The sequence below is a fragment of the Acomys minous genome, assembly GCF_964271855.1.
Source record: "Acomys minous genome assembly, chromosome: 1".
NCBI classification, from domain to species: domain Eukaryota; kingdom Metazoa; phylum Chordata; class Mammalia; order Rodentia; family Muridae; genus Acomys; species Acomys minous.
In genome coordinates, this window is record NC_140483.1 from 83058398 (window position 1) to 83079823 (window position 21426).

The 21426-nt window shown below is 39.8% G+C and overlaps 1 protein-coding gene across 1 annotated transcript; it reads left to right on the plus strand.

Moving 5' to 3' along the window:
* Nucleotides 1-770: 770 nt before the first annotated feature.
* On the plus strand, nt 771-18635 carry SERPINB11 (serpin family B member 11). Its single transcript, XM_084794890.1, has 8 exons — nt 771-897; nt 5776-5961; nt 7159-7218; nt 8543-8662; nt 13451-13568; nt 14738-14880; nt 15336-15491; nt 17536-18635. Exons 2-8 carry the CDS (start codon nt 5794-5796, stop codon nt 17935-17937), a joined length of 1167 nt encoding a protein of 388 aa, XP_084651016.1. The 5' UTR covers nt 771-897; nt 5776-5793; the 3' UTR covers nt 17938-18635.
* Nucleotides 18636-21426: the final 2791 nt, after the last annotated feature.

Consider the following 21426-nt stretch of genomic DNA (forward strand, 5'->3'; position numbering starts at 1 on the left):
TCAGACATATTCTGGTACCATCCTTGGAAATCTGGGCTGTGTGTGGCATGCGTAAGACTGACCTTTGGAAAGACCATAAGGGTTTCCCATATTCATGATTCTACCTACTGCTCCCCATAAGAGTCTACCACCAGTCTTCACCCTACTTGTGATGCATAGTTTCTTCCTGCACTTCTGAATTGTGTCTCACCCATGCACCTCATCATCACTGGTGGCTTTTCCTATAAGAGGCGTGTGTGTGTGTGTGTGTGTGTGTGTGTGTGTGTGTGTGTGTATGTTTGTGTGTGTTTTATAGCTGTCATTGCTATGGAAACCACAGAAAAATTTCTTCTTAAGCACACTCTAGTGCTCTTTTTATGAGAGAGAGAGAGGGGGGGGGTTACCTGCTAGTAGACTATAGAAGCCACATGTAAAACACATCTCCCTGAAGAAGATCTTGAAAGAAATGTGCCTCCAGCCACGGAGCATCTGTTACCACCAGAGTCTTTCTGACCAAATGCCTTTGTGTTGTGTGTAATGACTCTGGCAACCCCTGGAATGCTGACATGGGCTCTACCAATGAGATCAGTTCATGATGTTCTCTTCGGGAAGATAGCTAGATTTCCTTCGGTGGAAGATATACATGTGTATGATTCTTTGTTAGTAAAGCAGGATGAAAGGAAGTACACTGTGATCCAGAAAACACAGGTCGTGTGTAATTCTTCCAAAGCCACTATATAGCCTTCAGAAGAACTTCCTTCTCAGTGTTGTACTTCCTGCCTAGCAGGTGAGGAGCTGAATCATAACAACACAGTGGAAAGGGAGGAGCAAAAAGTGAAGAGTTATATTTCTTTCGGAAGGATACAGCTCCAGTCTAACCTGCTAAACTGTTCCCATTGCCATCGGAAAGCAACAAAGGTAAGAACTATTTCTGTATTTTATGAGTAGAATTCTCATGAGAGGGAGACAAATAGGAGTAAAATACGACATCTAACAAATATGTAGTCAGTCAGATGAGGGGGTAGCTTATTATTTAACTGAATGTGGCCTTTCATTGATCTTTTGATAAGGCTATTATTGTATCTAAATATCATTGTAAATATGCATTAAAAACCATCAATTCAGCTTACCAGATTTCATAAATATAATTGATTTAATAAATAAATTGTGCTTATATTTTTTACTTAGTGTTAATCCCAGTCCTTTAGACAAGTATTACCTTTTCCTCTCTGTGATATTTCTTTGTGTGTGCAGGTGGAAGAGTGTGTGTGTGTGTGTGTGTGTGTGTGTGTGTGTGTGTGTGTGTGTGTGTGTGCGTCTTCCTCTGGAGGTTTTTCTCTGTGTACATCTGAGTGTGTACATACATGTGTCTGTGTCTGTGAGTCTTTCTGTATGTATTGCTGTCCTCATGATGTTTACTGAATATAGCCATGTCTCCTTGAATCCATCTCTTTAACTCCAGAGGACGACACTTTCTTTGCCTGTCTCTCTCCTACAGCTACCTTGAGATGACTCACTCTACTTTCCTGGCAGATGTTTCTTGTCCTAAAACATAGGCAAAAAATGTAGAGATCCTCAAAGAAGCTTTCTATATTTCTCTTCTTTTCAAATTCCACTTGGTCATGTTCTATGGAATTCTTGGCTTTCTCTCTCCAGCGGGCTTAGGCCATATAGGGATCTAAAAATGTTTAATAAGGTTCATATGTGCTCAGACTTTTATCCAGTGGGTTCTTCTTTGTGTATATTGACCAGTCAGTCTTAATCAGCCTAGAAGTAGTAAAATATTCAGTGTTGTTTTCTCTAATAAATATCTACTCTTGGGTGAACAGAAAGACATAAATTTATTTTCCTTCCTTCAAGGAATGATAACTCTAGTGACAAAACCCAACACCTTCACTGCACCAAAATCTGTAATTCATCCACATATTCCTCTGTATATGCAAAGACAATCAGCCAGATGTAAGTAGAGGCTACAGCATAAAATTAATTAAATACAATCTTAAAAATAGACCTCTTGTAAAGCATTCTACTTATGGCTATAGAGGTACGATTCTAGAAAATGAACAGAGGTTGTAGACACCTTGAATTCTACATTACAAACTGTCCAGACAACAAGACTTATGCCGTTATTATAATTATAAATTCCCAATACCTTTCCAAATATGAACTAATATTTCACTTCCTTGTACTGTGAGCTGCCAGATCCACCTGTGAGGTCAAGCAAGTAGCAGCGTTTATTAACTCTTATCTGTTAAAGTTGGATGCCCATGCTATTGATGTTATTTAATAGCGTAGGGCAGTGAGTGGGAGAAGCATGAGGTTCAGGAGGTATGAACCACACTTGCAATCCTAACGGTGTACGTGCGATTTCTCAAGCTCCCGATGCACCCTCTGCAGAACTGCAGAAGCAGAGTCCATCCTTCAAGATTAAGGCTTGTGAACCCTGCACATGCAGTACTGGTATTCACATGGACCCTGGGAGCCAATCACTCAGTTTTCAAAGGCAGTCTAGTGTAAGTGTGTGAACAGGGTATCTGGAGATGCTCTTCACAGCACTTCTTATGGTCAGAGGCAGCCGACATTGATGTGTTAGTCCCTGAGTAGTAAACAGATGGAAATATGATGGAAATATAAGAATTCACCAGACAGAAGTGATGTGACTGGAGCAACATGGATGCAGCTTAAATATATAGTGCTAAATGAAGAATAAGCCATGAAACAGAAGCTTACTTATAAAAGCCAGAAAGTATGTGACACAACACAATCAATGTTTTACCAGAATATAGAGAAAGAAAGGGTATTCTCTAAAGCAATTAAATGTGTGGTCTGAGAGTGCTGAGGAAAGAGAATGAGTTATGCTCAAAGCAGGAAGTGAAGAAGCGCGTGACCTTTGTTGTTCAAAGATGGCTGGCTCTGGCAGGTGAGGAGTGTTATTCTTTGAGCTTTTCTTCTTATGATGATAAAGAAAGAAACAGAACTTTTGAAAGTGCAGAGCATAATAAGAGACCCTACCATATGTTCTAAAGTCTTCTTTTCAAAAGCCTCGGTAATTTCAGGTTTCACTGGATATTTTATAATAAAAATATGACATAAATTGAAAAAAATTTCCATTTACTTGTAAATCTGAAATTACACTCTAGAACCTGACTTCACTCACTAACTTCACCCACTGCAGTGCATAATAGAGTGTGAAGAAAGGCCAGCTTGGATATGCCTCATTACTGGATGGACATTTATTATTAAGATTACCAAATAAATATTTTCCAAGGATACTAATTATTACAGATGTTATCCATTAAAATTAAGGATGCCATCTTGTTCTGAAGACAAGGGCTTGCACGTTGGTGGAATGAGATCAGCAAAGCCCCTGAGATGGTTTTTGTTTAAAAAATAAAATAAAATCAGCTCAGGCTTGACTCTAGTGTGTTATGTTGGGTAGTCTAAGAGCTAAAATGCACAACATCTAGTGCACAGGAGTAAATTGAGAGCCACCAGCTTTAATTGCAGGAAGGTGTGATCATCACTGGCACTGTGGAAGGAAGATGGCTCATTGTTTTAAAATTACACAGGTGACCCATCTCCTTTTTCTTCTTTGTTGCCTGACAGTGGTTGAGCCACATGCTCTCCTCTCTCTCTCTGGCCAGAACACCATGTGCTCTTAGCTCTTTATGATACTCACAACACAAAGCACTGAGTTTCCAAGGGGAACATGACATACATTCCTAAGCCAGTGACACACAAGGTCACATCTGAGAGAATACAGCTCCAGTGAGCTCAGGTCAAATGGGCATGGCTGAAAACACACATTAGTAACTAGAATGCCTCAACAGAAGTAGGGAGGAATACAGATAATTGGCAGTAGTGTCCTAGAGAACATTTGCTTAGAGTAGAGGTCTAAAAACATGTGGAACTATTCTTCAGAGATTAGAAGTAAACAAATGAAATAATTTCAGGTCCCTGAGAGTCTAACCAAGCTTTTTAGCTTCATTTAGAAATGTGTGAGTGCCAGTGAGGGTGCTTGTTGGTCTTAGTGGACAAGGGGCCTAAAGAGATTTCAAATGTAAGGGGCAATGCTTTTAGCTACAAGTAACAAAAGACTGCTAAAACTTTTCATTTAAATAGCAAGAAATCCCAAGATCCAAGGCTGTTAATCCACCTACTCAATGGTGAGTCATTAAGTACCCCAAAATTTCCTACCTTTCTCCTCTAGCATGTTAGGTCTCTTTTTTGACTGATGGCCATGAAAAACTACTTCAATGGTAGTCACACATAGCATAGCTCTGAAAGAAAGGAAATTCTCCTAAGAGTCTCTTCTTAAGTCCTTTCCGAAGAAGAGACTTCCTCAGCAAGAAACTACAGAAGTTTCTGAGTCCTAAGCTACTCACTGCCATGGAATGCAGAATTGTCTTAATTGGTGTAGGCAATTACAACTTGCTTCTGGGGACCAGGAAGCATAAAGCCTTCTCTTTATGCACACATAGAATCTGCTGCATTGCAGCCAGCCCTCTTGCTGATTGGTGGGTAATTAACATTTAAGACATGCTGTCTGGAAAGCAGGAGGGAGGCAGAACATTAGGCAGAGAATCAGAAAAAAAATCAGAACGGAGGGCATATAGGAAGAAGGTCACTGAGATGGTGTACACTAACTAGATTATCTGGCAGTTCAGCTCCATCATGAGCTATCTGGGGTTTTCTGACTTCTCAGTGGGGCATGTATGCTTCTAAGGACCCGGTCTTACTTGTCCTTATGCCCACTTTTTAACAGCTTTTGGCTTACCGTTTCATTTGGCTTGCAGTTTCAGAAAGTTCACTCTAACATGATGGGATGGTGGGATAGATCAAAATTATAGTGGGAAGAAAGGATGGAGGTAAAGAGAGAAGGAGAGAAAATGAACGGTTTCAAGTACATACACCTAGTGACCTAGTTCTGCCAGACAGAAGGAACCTAACTAACATTTCCAGAACCTCTCAGAATAGTCCCAGCAGCTTGAGACTAGGTGTTTAGTTTATGAGCCCATGGGGCACATGCTTTATTCAAATTATAACAAGGACCTGTCAGTGTGTTGGTGATAAATGAACGTGAGGTGAGATGATGTTACCTGGGGTGTGGGTGTAGAGGCAGATAAGACTCAGGTCTGGATTTTGAATTATGATGAGCAGGTGTTAGCAATGGAGAAAGAGCTTGAATGTGAGACAGACAGTTCTCCAGGAGGCAGGCAATGGACTAAAAGACTCACTACCAGGAAGGCAGAGAAAAAAAAAACAAGTGTTTGTTGGCAAGGAGCCCTGTGAAGAATGAAGTCTCCTCCTTGCCAGGAGCTGCTCCTGGTGATTGCTGTTTCCCTGGCTCTCTACCCTTTGTGGTGCTCCATCGAAGCTCGGAGGGCTGACCTTTACCTCCCACCATGCTCTTTCCATAAAATAACCCACACTCCAGCACCAGCTTTCCTTCTCACAGTTTTCTTTTCCTCTTCCGTCCATTCCCTAATTCTTACTTGTGATGTGGCTCTGACTGGGTGGAGAGCTTTGGTTACCTTCTTAGCTTTGCTACACATTCTTGGGAGAATGCCAATGAAGGGATTAAAACTGTGGCAAGTGTCAGGTTGCTCTTACAAAACTGAGTGGAAAGGCGATACTCTCTTCTTGTGAGGCTGTGAATGTGAGCAGTCTGGTGGGAAAACAATTGTTTGAGTCCATGTAGCATAAAGATTTTGTACACAAATTGCAGGAAATGGGGCATCTTAAAGCAAAGAAAGGAAGCATACAAGGACTGAGTTATTTCTGTTTTATTCTCAGGCATTGCTTGGCACAACAATGGACCCCCTCAGCATAGCCAATGCTGAATTTTGCCTTGATGTACTCAAAGAGATAAGCAGTAGCAATGTGGGCGAAAACATCTTCTTTTCTCCGGTCTCTGTGTTTTATGCTCTGAGCATGCTCCTTCTGGGTGCTAGAGGGAAGAGTGCTGAGCAGATGGAGAAGGTAAATCCTGGGGCAGAACAATCCCAGGACCCAGGCAATTTTCATGTGCCCTCTCTTGTCTGCCAAATTTCAGCCATTTTTATTAAAAATATTATCTTGTGTAATGAAAAGACATATTCATTAGAAAGCCAAAATGTTTTAAATAATAGAATTCAATGAAAATCAATGCAATATGTGCTTCCTTTATACCAACTGCATTTTTACAGTAATTTTTGACATTACTATTTTGGTGATTTGAACATAAAAGAGAACACATGTTTGGTACTATTTTTTCATTTAAAATTTTAAGCCAAAAACCATCATAAGATTTTAAGTAAAGAATTTCTTTCTTTATTTAAAATTTAAAATTTATTTATTTAAAAAAGAATTAATTACTAAATTTCTTCATGACAACATTATTAGCAGGCAGAGATTGTTAGCCTCATTTTACATCCAGTAAAACAGTGGAATGGTGACTTGTCACATGAAACCACCCACTAGGGTCTTTCTGATATAAACAGTTTTATTATTGAGAATGTCTAGAAAAATATCTTTTCATAACTCCTAGGATACTTGCTTATCTTACTATTACTTTACTGGAAAAGTGCCATGATTCCAGGGCTGCCGAGGGGCAGTGCTCTAGTTAAAAGACTAAAGAGTAGAAAGAAAAACAGAGTGGCCTGCCACAATAGAGTTCAGCTCCTAAAGCCTGGTGAACTATGGTCTGGGTTCTTGTCCTTTTTTTTGTTAATTTTTAAAAATTAATTTATTGTTGTTACATCTCAATGATTATCCCATCCCTTGTATCCTCCCATTCTTCCCTCCCTCCCATTTTCCCCTTATTCCCCTCCCCTATGACTGTTCCTGAGGGGGATTTCCTCCCCCTGTATATGCTCATAGGGTATCAAGTCTCTTCTTGGTAACCTGCTGTCCTTCCTCTGAGTGCCACCAGGTCTCCCCCTCCAGAGGACATGGTCAAATTTTGTAATGTTAGTTTTCCTAACATCAGATGAAGGTGGTAGTATTTACTCATGGAATTGTTGGGAGGGTTAAATAAGACACTGGGTACTTAACTCAAGACCTGGAGCATATTATTAGATGTTATCTGTTGATACTGGTCTTGATCATAAATGGAAGAATGAATTCAGCTCTCAGGTTTTATAGATTGTATATTACTTTTGTGGCCAGTTGACCATTTAATGTCTTTTCTTTCCTCAGGTGCTCCACTATGACAACTTTCCAGAACTCTTACAGCCAAAGATGAAAAATTCTTCTGAGGTAAGATAATGTCATTTCTGAGATATAAAGTACCTTGAACATTACACATGGAAAAGTCACAGCTCAGGGGTGGAGTAAAGGAATCCTCTATTGGGGGCATAAGGGACCCAGCTCTATCATGGAGTCCTCTGTTAATTTTCTCATAATCAAGGAAGAATATTGAATTTAACACATGGTAATAATGATAGTGATGGTGGTAAAACCTATCCATGATCATGTGATCTTCATTCAGACTTTTCTGTTTTGTACCCCTGTCTACTGTTGACTCTGCCAGATTTACCCATGCAGTGTTGCTTTGTTATTTTACTGAGGGTGAATAAGGAATGATTGGCATTTACTTACATATGGTTCCTAATACAGCCTCATCTGCATGTTCTGAGACAATGGTACCTAATTATTTTCAAAGGAATATTCACTCATTTACATAGAATTCTCACATGATAGTATTTTTAAGAGTGCTTAGGTATATGGGTAAATGTACACACACACACACACACACACACACACACACACACACACACACTTGAAAACTTCTCAGAAATCCTACTTATTATGAAGCAGTATTTAGGAAATGTCATCTATGCCATCTTTGTCATCTATGGATTCTTAATCATTATTCATACATATAATCTAGTTTCAAACTTAGCAGAATTGCTACTACACAAAAAAGCAGATATATTGGATCTTGTTAGTGAAGGTTGAAATATTTGTTTAAATAGTCATTTAGAAAATTGAGACATTGGCTGTGTGTGCTGGTTCGTGCCTGTAATATCACCTAAGAGGCAGAGGAAGGAGGATTGTTACCAAGTTCCAAGCTGGACTGGTATACATAATGAGTTCCAGCCAGGCCTACCTAGCAAGACCATGTTTACTAGTTAGGAAGAAAGGGACAAGAATCTGAGTGGGTAAGAGAGATGGAAATGGGGAGGAAATATGACCACGATGCACAGAATACAAGTAACAAACTGTCAAAAAATATAAAATAAAAGAAAAATAAAAGAATGAAAAGACTGAGCATTAAAAATAGAAACATAAAAACAAAGGAAGCCACAGAACTTTGCATTAGAGCCTCTTTGTTCATGAAAACTTAAGCTTTCGGATTAAACTCTTAGGATCAGCAAGCAAGTACACATGAGTCTGTGTAGTGTCTACTGAGATCATTTTGCTAAAGGAAACCAAATAAGATGGTTGCAGTTTGTCTCTTTGTGTTCACTGCTGTGTATTGGAAGGCAAAGCCCTTGCTCTGAAGATATTGCTTTTCATTATTTCTAACTCTTCAGTGACAAGAAACTAGTCACTTGTCCTCTTTGTTCACCACCTCCAGTGTAGCCAAGGTGGAAGAATGCATCCTGATTTCCGAGCTCTGCTCTCCCAAATCAACCAACTCAAGTCCCTCAAAATTGCTAACCAAATCTACGGGGCGAAGACGATATCATTTTATAAGGTGAGCACTTATGGACTCTCTGAATTTCATAATATAAAGTCAAGGGAGAGTGAGAGGAGCTTATGGTATTCTTTACAATGCTGAGATTGAGCTTAGAGTTTCTGAGACATGGCTTTATTAAAATTCCCACTTAGCATCCTGAAATATTATGTGAAAATTCCTTTCTCTGCAAAATCCCTAAAGCTGCACCAGAACTAAGGTCAGAGACAAAGGACAAAATGAAGTCATTGGTAAGAATTGCCCCTTAAGGATGAGAAGAAAAGTGAAATACATTTCTCATCTTTAACAAAGGCCCTTGATGATAGACTTTCAAGAGGTAGTTGAAAGTATATTCAGCTAGGAGCCAAGAGATGAGAGTTTTCTTTCCATTTGACTTAGGGTTAGTCACCTCAATCGTTAAAATAAGAGGATTAGATTTTTTTCTATCTCCAAAATTAGAGATGGGTTTCAGCCCTTACCCACCAACATTTTAGTGTGTAGTTTAATAAATTGCTTACTTAATCCACAGTGCCACTAACTCCAGTACTCATCACAGGGATTATGCCATAGAGTAGTTTCATTATGCTATGGCAAAGATACAAATTTTCCACTAATTACAGAGACTATAAAATAGATTCTGAAATTTTCAATTGACAAAAGTCACAGAGATAATTACCAATATTTAGATTTGATTCTTTTCGAAACTCAAGCGTTCTTCCTGCTATGAATGACTTGAGATGATGCTGTTCTTGTTCCAGCTTTGTTTGATCAAGATGACTTAAGTGTTAAGATGAGTCCTTGAGTTTCTGTTTGTCTTTTCCAGTCTGGTAGCTTAAACTGTCTTAAGTGTCACACATCTCTGATAGAATTTTTGAAATTGAGGTGCATGGACCACCTTGGCACTATTTAAACATTCTAAGAGCCTTCTACTGTGACAGAAGCTCACAAAAATATGTTACGTTGAGTGTTTGATGTGATGGATGTCAATGACCACTTTCCTTCAGCTACTATACTTTCTTTCATTTTGCCTCTCCTCTCTCTCTCTCTCTCTCTCTCTCTCTCTCTCTCTCTCTCTCTCTCTCTCTCCCTCTCCCTCTCTCTCTGTCTCCTATTGTGTGTGGGTCTATTATCCACAATAGTAGATAAATGTTGATTTGGAGTGGTGGTTTTGAATTTGTTTCTAAGATCAGAAGTAAGCCATTTAGCTACTATACTTATCAACTTGAAACACTCTTGTTTGTTTTTTTTATTTCAAGAGGAAATCAGAGTGATGGGCAGAAAGGTATTCTTTGTATGAAATTCATCATTTTGGTTTGAAAGGCTTGCTATAAGGAAGGCATAAGTAATGGGGAAACAGCCAAGCATTTTTGGAAAAAAATTTTTTGAAAATTCTTTGGATTTAAAGACAAGGTTCATGGCTATTCCTCTTTTTAAGCTCTTGACATCAACAGATTTTTGACTCTTATTTTTCTTGTGTGTGTGTGTGTGTGTGTGTGTGTGTGTGTGTGTGTGTGTGTGTGTGTGCGTGTGCATGCGTGCATGTGTGTGTGTGTATGTGCGTGCGCATGCGTGCATGTGTGCACGGCGCAGGAGTAAGTGCCTGAGAAACATGTCTATATGGAAGTTGGAGCTTTGGTACCTGTACTTTTTCTCTACCTTTTCTAAGCTACCTATTCCCCAGATCCTGGAGATTCCCTTGTCTCTGCTCTTTGTCTCCTTGTAGGAGAACTGGAAAGTAACAGGTGAATGCCCTTTGAAGGATATAGGGCTGGTGAAGATCTTTTCCCAGTCTGTAGGCTGTCCTTTTGTTCTGTTGACAGTATCCTTTGCCTTACAGAAGCTTTTCAGTTCATGAGGTCCCATTTATCAATTGCTGATCTTAGAGCCTGGCATGTTGGCATTCTGTTCAGGAAGTTGTTGCCTGTGCCAATGAGTTCAAGCCTCTTCATCACATTTTTTTTCTAACAGATATTAGTGTGCCTGGTTTTATGTTAAGGTCTTTAATCCACTTGGACTTTAGTCCTGCATGTAGACATCCATTTAGACCAGAACCATTTGTTGAAGATGCTATCTTTTTTTCGAATGTATGGATTTAGCTTCTTTGTGAAAATCAAGTGTCCATTGGTGTGTGGGTTTGTTTTTGGGTCTTTGATTCAATTCCATTGATCAACCAGCATATTTCTATGCTGGTATCATGCCATTTTTATTACTGTTGCTCTATAGTACAGCTTGAGATCAGGGATGGAGACTCCTCCTGAAGAAAGTTTATTGTACAGGATTGTTTTAGTTATTCTGTTTTGTTTGTTTTTGTTTTTCAATATGAACTTGAGAATTGATCTTCCAAGATCTGTAAAGAATTGTGTAAGTATTTTGATAGGAATTACATTGCATCTGTAGATTGCTTTTGATAAGATGGTCATTTTTACTATGTTGATTCTCCTTATCCATGAGCATGGGAAATCTTTCCATTTTCTGATATCTTCTTCAATTTCTTCCTTCAGAGACTTGAAGTTTTTTTCTTTTCCTTTTTTAAAAAAGTTTTATTTATTGATTACTTATACAATATCCTGCCTGCATATATACCTACACACCAGAAGAGGGAATCAGATCACATTATAGGTGGTTGTGATCCACCCTGTGGTTGCTGGGAATTCAACTCTGGACCTTTAGATGAACTACCAGTGCTCTTAACCACTGAGACATCTCTCCAGCCCTTGAAGCTTTTTGCATATAAGTTTTCACTTTATTGCTTAGAGTTACATCAAGATATTCTTTATTATTTGTGGCTAATATCCAAAATATATAAAGAACTCAAGTCATTAAACACAGCCAAACCAAATAATCCAATTAAAAATGGGGTACAGAGCTAAGCAGAGAATTCTCATCAAAGAAACACCGAATGGCTAAGAAACACTTAAGGAAATGCAAATTGAAATGACTCTGAGATTCCATCTTATACCTACCAGAATGGCTAACCTCAAAAATTCAAGTGATAGCACATGCTGGAGAGGATGTAGAGAAAAAGGGAACCCTTCCCCATTGGTATGGGAGTGCAAAATTGTACAACTACTTTGGAAGTCAATCTGGCACTTTCTCAGAAAATTGAAGAAAGTGCTACTGCAAGACCCAGCTATTATCTTGAGTGAGTTAATCCAGACCCAGAAAGACACACATGGTATATATTCACTTATAATTGGACACTAGCCCAACAGAGATGTCCCCTGAAAGTCTTCACTTAGTAGGAGATTGGGATAGATGCTGGGACTTCCTGGTGGGACTCCAAGTGAAAGAGGTATGGGAGAATGAGGAACTAGAAGAATTCAGAGGGTCCTAGAAACCTACAAGAAGACCATCAAGGTTGACAGATCTGGACCCAGGGGGTCTGCTCAAACTACTGAACCAACCAAGGACAATGCATGCAGTAGACCTAAAACCCCTATTCAGACATAGCCAATGGACAACACATTCTCCACAGTTGTGTCGAGAGTGAGGACTGACACTGACATGAACTCCAGTGCCCCCTAATTAACCACTTCTCCTTGGTGGGGAGGCCTGGTAGCACTCAGAAGAAGGGTAAGTATGCTACCAGGATGAGATCTAATAGGTTATGATCATATGATGGAGGAGAAGATCCCCTTTTGTCACAGACCTAACAGAGGGGAATATAATGAAAGAGGGAGGGAGGGGGGAATGGAAAGATACAAGTGAGGGAATATCAATTGAGATGTAATTTGAATAAATAACTTTTAAAAACCCAGCTATAACACTCCTGGGCATATATGCAAAAGAAGCTCTACTATACAAAAAGGACATTTGCTCAACTATGTTCATAACAACTTTATTAGTAATAACCAGAATCTGGAAACAACCTAGATGGCCCTCAATTGAAGAATGGATAAAGAAAGTGTGGTACATTTACACCACAGAGTACTATTCAGATATTAAAAACAAGGAAACGTTAATGGCAAATGGATGGAATCAGAAATAATCATCCTGAGTGAGATAACCAAGACCCAGAAAGTCATGCATGGTACATAGTCACTTATAAGTGGATATTAGCCCAACATAGATGTCCTCTGAGAGACTCTACCCAGTGGGGGAACAGGGCCAATGCTGAGACTTGCAGCCAGACTCTGGGCAGAGTGGTGACAGTGGTATGGAAGAATTGGGGAATGGAAGGACCCAGAGGGTTCAGGAGCCCCACAAGGAGACCATCAAGGCCAGTGGATCTGGACCCAGGGAGCCCTACACAAATTGTTGCACTAACTAAGGATAATGCATGTAGTAAACCTAGACCCCTTGTTCAGATCTAGCCAATGGACAACTCTTTCTCAAAGGTTGTTGGGGAGCTGGGACTGCCTCTGACATGAACTCTGTTGTCCCTGATTTCATTACTTTTCTTTGGTGGGGAGGCTCCGTGCCACACAGAGGAAGGGGAAGCAGGCTATCCTGATGAGACATAGTAGGCTGTGGTCATATGGTGGTAGAGGAGGTCCCCTTCTGTCACAGGTCTAGAGGACTGGAATAGATCAGAAGAGGGAGGGAGGGTGGAAATAGGAATATACAAGCAAACGGAAAACAATAAGGGTGTAATCTGAATAATTATAATAAATTAAAAACAAGCAAACAAAAACAAATGAACAAATGAAGAAACTCAGGAGCATACCACCACACTTGGCTTTTACATGGGTCTGGGACACCAACTCAGCTCCTCACAACTTGCATAGCAAGTGTATCCCTCACTGGGCCCATGTTACCTGGCCCCTCTTTGTTTTTTTGTGTTGACTTTAATTCGCTTTTCCTTTATAGCAATATTTAAGGTGTTCTGAGAAACTGTACCAAGCCAAGCTGCAAAGTGTTGATTTTGAACTATCTACAGAAGAGACAAGGAAAAGTATTAATGCTTGGGTTGAAAATAAAACTAATGGTAAGGATAATTTGCATGTGTGTGTGTGTGTGTGTGTGTGTGTGTGTGTGTGTGTGCACAAAATTTAATATGTACTTGTATGTGTACAAATTTTATACTCCATTGATAAAAGTCTTACCTTGCTGTGTTAACAAGGAAGCTGAAGTTAACTATTGTGAAGTCTGAAAGCTGGTAGATAAACAACAATGAAAGAACTGGAAACATTCTTTGGACTATATCTTACAATCATTTGCTTTAGGCATCCTATGCCAAGAGACTCTGAGAAAGAAAATGAACATTTCTACCTTAGAGAATGCTGTGAATTCAGCATTTTTTATTAAAATTAATTCACTCTTTCATTCAGAACTATATTTTAAGCATCTGTGTATATTTATTGTTATAACATGCTAGTTACAGTTTAGGCTTGGGATTGTAATGAAAGGTAAAATCTTCATTAAAATTAGATTTGTATTATCCAGTCTTCTTGTGCTTCATGCCTAGTGACAAGTTACATTCTTAAAAGAATATCTAAGTTTCAACACACTGAAAGGCACCAAGGCAGCTGGATGTTTAGCTTTGGTTAGAATATTTACAAAGCGGACAACTTCTGGTGCATTCCAAGCAAATCCCAGATGTCACTTATGACTTTGCTTTAAGTTGATTGTTATATTTATAATTCACTAGTTCTCATCCAGTGCCAGGGTAAGGGACTCAGAGTGAGGTACATTCCTGAAACCCCAGCATCTCGATGCTGTGACCCTTTAACATAGTACCTTGTGTTGTGGAACCATAAAATTACTCCATTGATATTTCATAAGTAAGATTTTGCTACTGTTATGAATCATAATGTAAATACCTAACATGCAGAGTATCTGATATACAACCCCCGAAGAGGTTGAGAATCTTGTTCACCTGAGGGGGTGTCTTTTAAAGAGAAGCTATGGAAGTTACCAACTTATTTTCTAAATAATAATGGGCAATAATGTGTTAGATATGAGTAGGTATAGGGTAAATTGAGTCATCCTAAGGTATTACTTCCTAGATTAGTGCAGGTTCTAAGTCAAAGCACAGGAGTTCTTCTGACATCTCAAATTAAAATAAGTGTCTGAAAAAAATCCCTCTATAAATATCTACTATCAACAAGTTAATCCAAATAAAATGATCTCTTCTTTTGTTTGTTTTACTACCAGGAAAAGTCACAAACTTATTTGAAAAGGGTACAATTGATCCATCCTCTGTCATGGTCCTAGTGAGTGCCATATATTTTAAGGGAAAATGGCAAAGTAAGTTCCAAAAAAGAGACACAGTGAAAGCTCCCTTTCACATAAGTGTGGTAAGTATCTTGTTTTCAGATTGATGACAAATTTTGGAGAATGTAATATTAGTTTAAGGACAGTTCAGAAAGATTTCAAGAAAAGATTGTGGTAGGCTGCTGAAGGCTTTTATTTTTAAATGACAGTGACTTCATCACTGGATATGAGACTTGGCTTAAAAGAGATAGTGGGCTTGTCATTTGATTTCCTGTATAAATCATTTTAGCTAGAGGCTCTCTGGTATTGCAATTGAAAGACTCAAATCATCTCCATATTATATAGTCCTACAATCTCGAAGTTTGACTTGTTTTAAGGTTACAAAATAGTTAATCTGAGAGAAGGAAAGTAATAAAAGTATAGTTAATTAATATTTTACTTTACAGAGCTAACATGGTATTCATGTGAAAAATAAAGTGTACCTATATATCCACTCGTATGGGACTGTACAATTTAACTATATACTCTTTGAAACCAGGGTAAAAGTGCAGTTGTGGACATGATGTATCAGACTGGAAAATTTAGGATGGCCTTTGTAAAGCAGCCACAGATGAAACTCATTGAGATTCCCTACGACAACAGCGAACTAAAGATGGTCATCCTACTTCCAGTAGGCACAACCAGTGTACAGCAGGTAAAACCCCACAATGACAGCTTGCACCTAATATGTGTGCGTGTACTTGCAAGTGTGCATGCCTGTGCCCCCACACACTTACCTAATACTTTGTGTGGCCTGTGTTGTCTATATAGGCAGTCGCCAACTCATGTGTAGGCTTAGTAGCCTTTCCCCAGGAGCTGAAGATTAAGGATGATCTCTGCCCTTTAGGACAATCACTTCAATCCTTGAAAAGGCCACGTAATTCGTCTCATTATACAGTATAAATGCACACATGTGTTGCTCATGAGACACTTAGTGGACGTGGTTATACAGTGACGAACTGTAGTGCTGATCAGATTCCTCAGCCCTAGGGAGTTAATGAAACCTTATTACTCTGAGGGGCAGTTTTCTGATCTAACAGGCTAATCATTTTTAACATCCTGATTTTGTAAGGAAATAGCACCACAGCCAGGAAAACAAGATCATAGTATTGGCAGGAATCTGGGTTCAGTCTCCTATTCCTGGTTGTAACCAAAAGTTCTTAGCACAGAGACACCTAGAAGGGATGACAGGCAGCATCTAACTCCAATCTAGCAACCATCTAGCCAGCACCTCCAAACGCTCTGTAAAATCAAGTTTTTTTTTTTTTTTTTTTTTTTTTTTTTTTTTTAGCCATCAGCCTGGAGAAGCTGATTCACACAGTAGGATGGCTGCAATCAGGTTCCCAAATAAGCCAGTGTCTAAGTCAGGGTTTGCCGGATTTACTGATAAGCAATTGCCAATGGTGTGGGGGGAGGTGAGAGGAGCATTCCTAAAGGAGATGGATTGGGCTGTATGCATTTGCATTAGGCGGAGGGGGGATACCAGTTCAGAGGGAGCTGTAGTGAGGAGAAGCATAGATGTCACTGTGGGAAAAGGTATGCTTATATGTGTGGCCAATCCAGAGGGGATGAAGACCCTAGGCTCTTGTAGTCATCCAGGGTAGAAGATGTTGGAGTTATTTATCAATTTAGAAGAAGATTCCTCTTCACATAAAGTCATGTGCAAAGTACAAACTATGAGTTAGAATGAGGAAGCTGGGTGGTGTTCCTAGCTTGATTTTTATGATGACAAGTTAGCTGTTGGGACCATTTGAATTATCTCCATTTGCACTTTACCAGATGTACAGAAGAGGGACAGGTAAAGTGGGGAGACCCTCTCTTGATCCAGGAAGAGCAAGGAGAACATTAAGTGTGTGCTAAGTGTAAGGCAGCTGAGATATGCTTGCTTGTATTATAAGGTGACTTGAGTTAGAACTAGCAAATGGCAACGATAAAAAGATTCATAGACAGAAAATCTACCTTTATCTTATAATTTTGTATTCTGAGAGAGGAAAGGTAATGAAATGCCTTAATCGCTGGGACAAGATAAGAATAAAAGTGACACAGTATGTAGTTTTGTGTTATAGAGCGCTGACTATAGGGTATTGGACACCCAAGAGTAATATTTAAACAGACAAAAAAGGATGAAGCTTGATTTTATGATGAGAAGTCAGTTTTGGGGACGATTTGATAAACCTAAGAACATATGTGGGAGTTGAAGTGCCAGTCAGAAACACAAAAGCATCAGGCAGTACACCATGTCCACCTTCAGAATTAATGTACCAGAGAGAGTAAAGGACGTGGAGGAGATTGAGGTCATTACAAGTGGGACAAAGAGATGTGGCATCTTAGAAGGCAAATGAGAGCTAAGTTCATAAACTTGTACCTCAAAATTTAAAACGTGAGGGCTAATCCATGGTTGGATTGAATCAGAAAGCAGGGGCAAAATGATGCCATGGGCAATGAGCAGAGAAGTGTAGGAAAGGCGAAATGCATGATTCCAGAGTCTACACTGAGAAAGCCAGTGAGGGAAATATGGAAGAGAGGTTGGTAACAGAGAGGGAAAGTATGGCTAAACACATAGGTAGATGGCAGGTGAGTATTAAAGGTTGATAAGCCAGCAATGAGGCTGAGCCATTCACAGTGGGGATTACAGAAACATCTATACTCTTAGGCCATGTATTAGGCTCACATGTGCTCATCTGTATTTTGACTCTTAGATAGCAAAACACCTGAGTGTGAAGATGCTTCAAGAGTGGACCAGCCCTTCTAACATGGTGGAAAGAGAAGTGGAAGTTCATGTCCCCAAATTCAATCTTTCAGTAAAATATGACCTAAACCCCCTGTTGAAATCCCTAGGCATGAGGGACATCTTCAATGTGGCCAGAGCTGATCTCTCTGGAATGTCACCAGACAAGGGCCTGTATTTATCTAAAGTTGTTCACAAGTCATTTGTTGATGTCAACGAAGAAGGCACAGAGGCAGCAGCAGCCACTGGGGAGAGTATTGCTGTGAAACGACTTCCTGTCACGGATGAGTTCACAGCCAATCGTCCTTTCCTGTTCTTTATCTGGCATAAGTATTCCGATATTATGTTTGCGGGCGACTTTGCTTATCCATAGAGAGAGAGAGAGAAAAAGAGAGAGAGGAGAGAGAGAGAGAGAGAGAGAGAGAGAGAGAGAGAGAGAGAGAGAGAGAGAGAGAAGACTATTGTGCAGGCCTCAGAGATAGATAAGAAGTACAGGCCTACAATCACCTCAGCCTCATCCTGTGAGCTAGTGAGCCTACGCCTAGAGCAGTCATGTAAAAAGATACATTCACACTTGCACTTTCCTGAATTTTCTTTCTTTGAGACTTCCTTTGCACAACTGAGGCGACTTGACTGAGTTAGCAGAGATATTTACCCAGGGCTAGATGGCTTTAGCTTTTCTATATGAGCAGGATTGTGAATGAATGATCATTGAAAATTGAGGGGCTCTACTTTCATTGGACTTTTAAATATACACTTCCTGCATCCATAAATGTTGTAGTATGAATTTTAGCTCAAATTTCTTCATTGATCATAATAAATGGAGACAATGCTGTAAACCTATAAACTCTTTGAATATGGAATCCACTGTGGCAGCTAATTAGCTGGGGTAATGAACAGTTTTATTCATAAAACACTTTCCCTTTTATTTTTATTTTTCTACATTTTGACAATTTGCATGTTCATAATAGAATTTGCTCATTTTTCATCCCCCTTACTTCTCTCTCTCTCTCTCTCTCTCTCTGTCTCTCTCTCTCTCTCTGTCTCTCTCTCTCACTCTTTCTCTCGCTCTCTCACTCTCTCCTCTCTCTCTCATTCCCCTCCCTCTTCCACAGAAGTCTTTCTTCTTCTTGCTAACTTTTCCTCCAACACTGATCTCTGCTTTGTGATGCACTGAGTTTAGATTAAGGTTGCTTGCATGAGTAAGTATGAGTGAGAAGTTGTTTTCCAGAGCACAGGTAACTTAATAGAGGCTACACTACTGAAGAAAGTGGCACCCATTCCCACGGTCACTAGTCTATTAATTATCAGTACAGTTCCTCAGTAAGGGTGCCCTCTGAGTCTCTCCCCCATTTGTGATGAAATGTTGGTGGACCTGTCTTTGTGTATATTTCATGTGACTCACCACAGCTGCAGTTGCATTGGGAGGGCAATGGCCATGTCATGTCCAGGAGACCTGTTCCATAGTGGTCCTCCTCATGCTCCAAGTCTTATGCTCTCTTTGCCCTCTCTTCTACAGTGCTTCCTGGTCCTTGGAAGGTCTTGATGCAGATGTCCTGCTGAGTACTCACAGTCACTTATTCTAGGCTGAAATTTCTAGCCAAATCTTTCATCCCAGATAAGGCACTGATGACAAAACAAGGGACAAGTTCTACCCATGTCTAGCTTAGGTAACCAGTAAGTTTATTAGGGTTATGTAGAGAAATGTGACTGGATGCCTACTTTTATGAAAACGAGTTACTCAAGGGCAGCTGTATCATTGAAAAAGTCACCTTGGGTGGGTGACATGTCGTGAACACTATATTCCCGGACCTCACTGTATGACAGAGAGGCAGCTTGGCTAGTAAGAAGGACTCTTATTGGTGCTTATGTAACCATACAGAGAGAGGCCATGTGAATCTTGTAAGTTTCAGGAGCTTTATAAGACTTGTGACATTTGTTACTTCCAGAATCTTGTGGGCTCTATTAATTTTCTTAGTCTTAATGAGCCTCCACCCCTTACAGAATGCCTCAATTCACATGTAATAGATATACAACACTACAGAAAAGTAAAGATACTTCTTGTCTTGTTGTGGTAAACACACTGAGAAGGTCATGATGTAACCAGCCAAGGAAAGGTGCTGTCCCAGAATCTGGCACTAGCTGTGCAGGAGCCTGGTCTGACTTCATCACATGGACCATTGTTTTGATTCAGCTGTTTCAGGTACCAAAGGCTCATGTGTGGGAATGCTTGATTAATAGCTGATGGTGCTGTGGTGCTAGGTCAGTATCACCATGCTCTGAAAGAAGATACTGGGACTCAGAACCTTCCCTTCTTCATCTTATTCCTCATCCTCCTCTTTCCTTCTCCCCCTTCTCTGTGTCTGTCTCTTCCCATTAACCCATCTCTGTACCATTATGTAAACAGCCTCTTCTCTATATATTCCCTACCATGATGTTCTTGCAACAGACACAAAGGCAACATGGCTGAGCTACTAAAGATTGCTACTTTTAATACCATGAGGAAAAATAAACATTCACTCATGTAAAGTTTATTTCCTTAGGTATTTAACTGTGTAGTAAGGCACCCTGAGTGTGACAATAACAGAGCTTCATATCCCTGACTTGGTTCTCTTTAACAGTTTAAGGACATCAGAATGTGATGTCTTGAAGGCATAAGAAGGAAGTTAAAAGTCATCATCGTGAACCAAAGCTGTAGATGATTGTTCTATGTAGGCCTCAGAAATATGGACATAGATACCAGGCAATGAGGTAGAACTTAGAAGGACTATGACTAAGCCGGTCTTGGGGACTGAGGTGGGAAGGATATGGAATGGAGAGTGGCATCTCAGACACTGGACTCTTTTACCAGAGTCTCGTCACAGTGTGGGGCAGGAGATTGTATACCCACTACTATTTTAGGTTATCCTAGACAAATACACACAACCACTAGGGTAAGCTCTAAAGACTCTTGAACTAATAGAGAAATCACATAAACTCTTCTCTCTCTCTCTCTCTCTCTCTCTCTCTCTCTCTCTCTCTCTGTCTTTGTCTCCTTCCTTCATTTCTTTCATCTCTCTTTCTCCCCTCTGTCTCTTCATAATACATATATACATATATCATAAGTATGTCTATGCATATATGACATAGGTTATATGAATGATATACTCACAGAGAGCAAAAGGAAGTGGCTCATGCCATATTTTAGCTTTAGAATGAGGAAGAGGATTTCCTAGTTAGAGGATCTCAGTCTAGTTTTCCTTAAGGCCTTCAATTGATGATGTCTACCCATTCTATGAAAGATAATATTCTTTATTCAAAGTGTGGTGTTTCTTTTCTTTTCTTTTTCCTTTTTTATTAATTTATTGTTGTTACATCTCAATGGTTACCCCATCCCTTGTATCCTCCCATTCTTCCCTCCCTCCCATTTTCCCCTTATTCCCCTCCCCTATGACTGTTCCTGAGGGGGATTACCTCCCCCTGTATATGCTCATAGGGTATCAAGTCTCTTCTTGGTAACCTGCTGTCCTTCCTCTGAGTGCCTCCAGGTCTTCCCCTCCAGGGGACATGGTCAAAGGTGAGGCACCAGAATACGTGAGAAAGTCATATCCCACTCTCCTCTCTACTGTGGAGAATATTCTGACCATTGTCTAGATCTGGGTAGGGGTTTAAAGTTTTACAGCCTGTATTGTCCTTGGCTGGTGCCTTAGTTTGAGCAGGACTCCTGGGCCCAAATCTGCCTATCATAATGTTCTACTTGTAGGTTTCTAGGACCCTCTGGATCCTTCTACTTTGCCATTTTGATCATAATGAGTGAGTTAACCCAGAAGCAGAAAGACTCAAATGGTATATACTCACTTATATCTGCATATTAGCCCAAGGG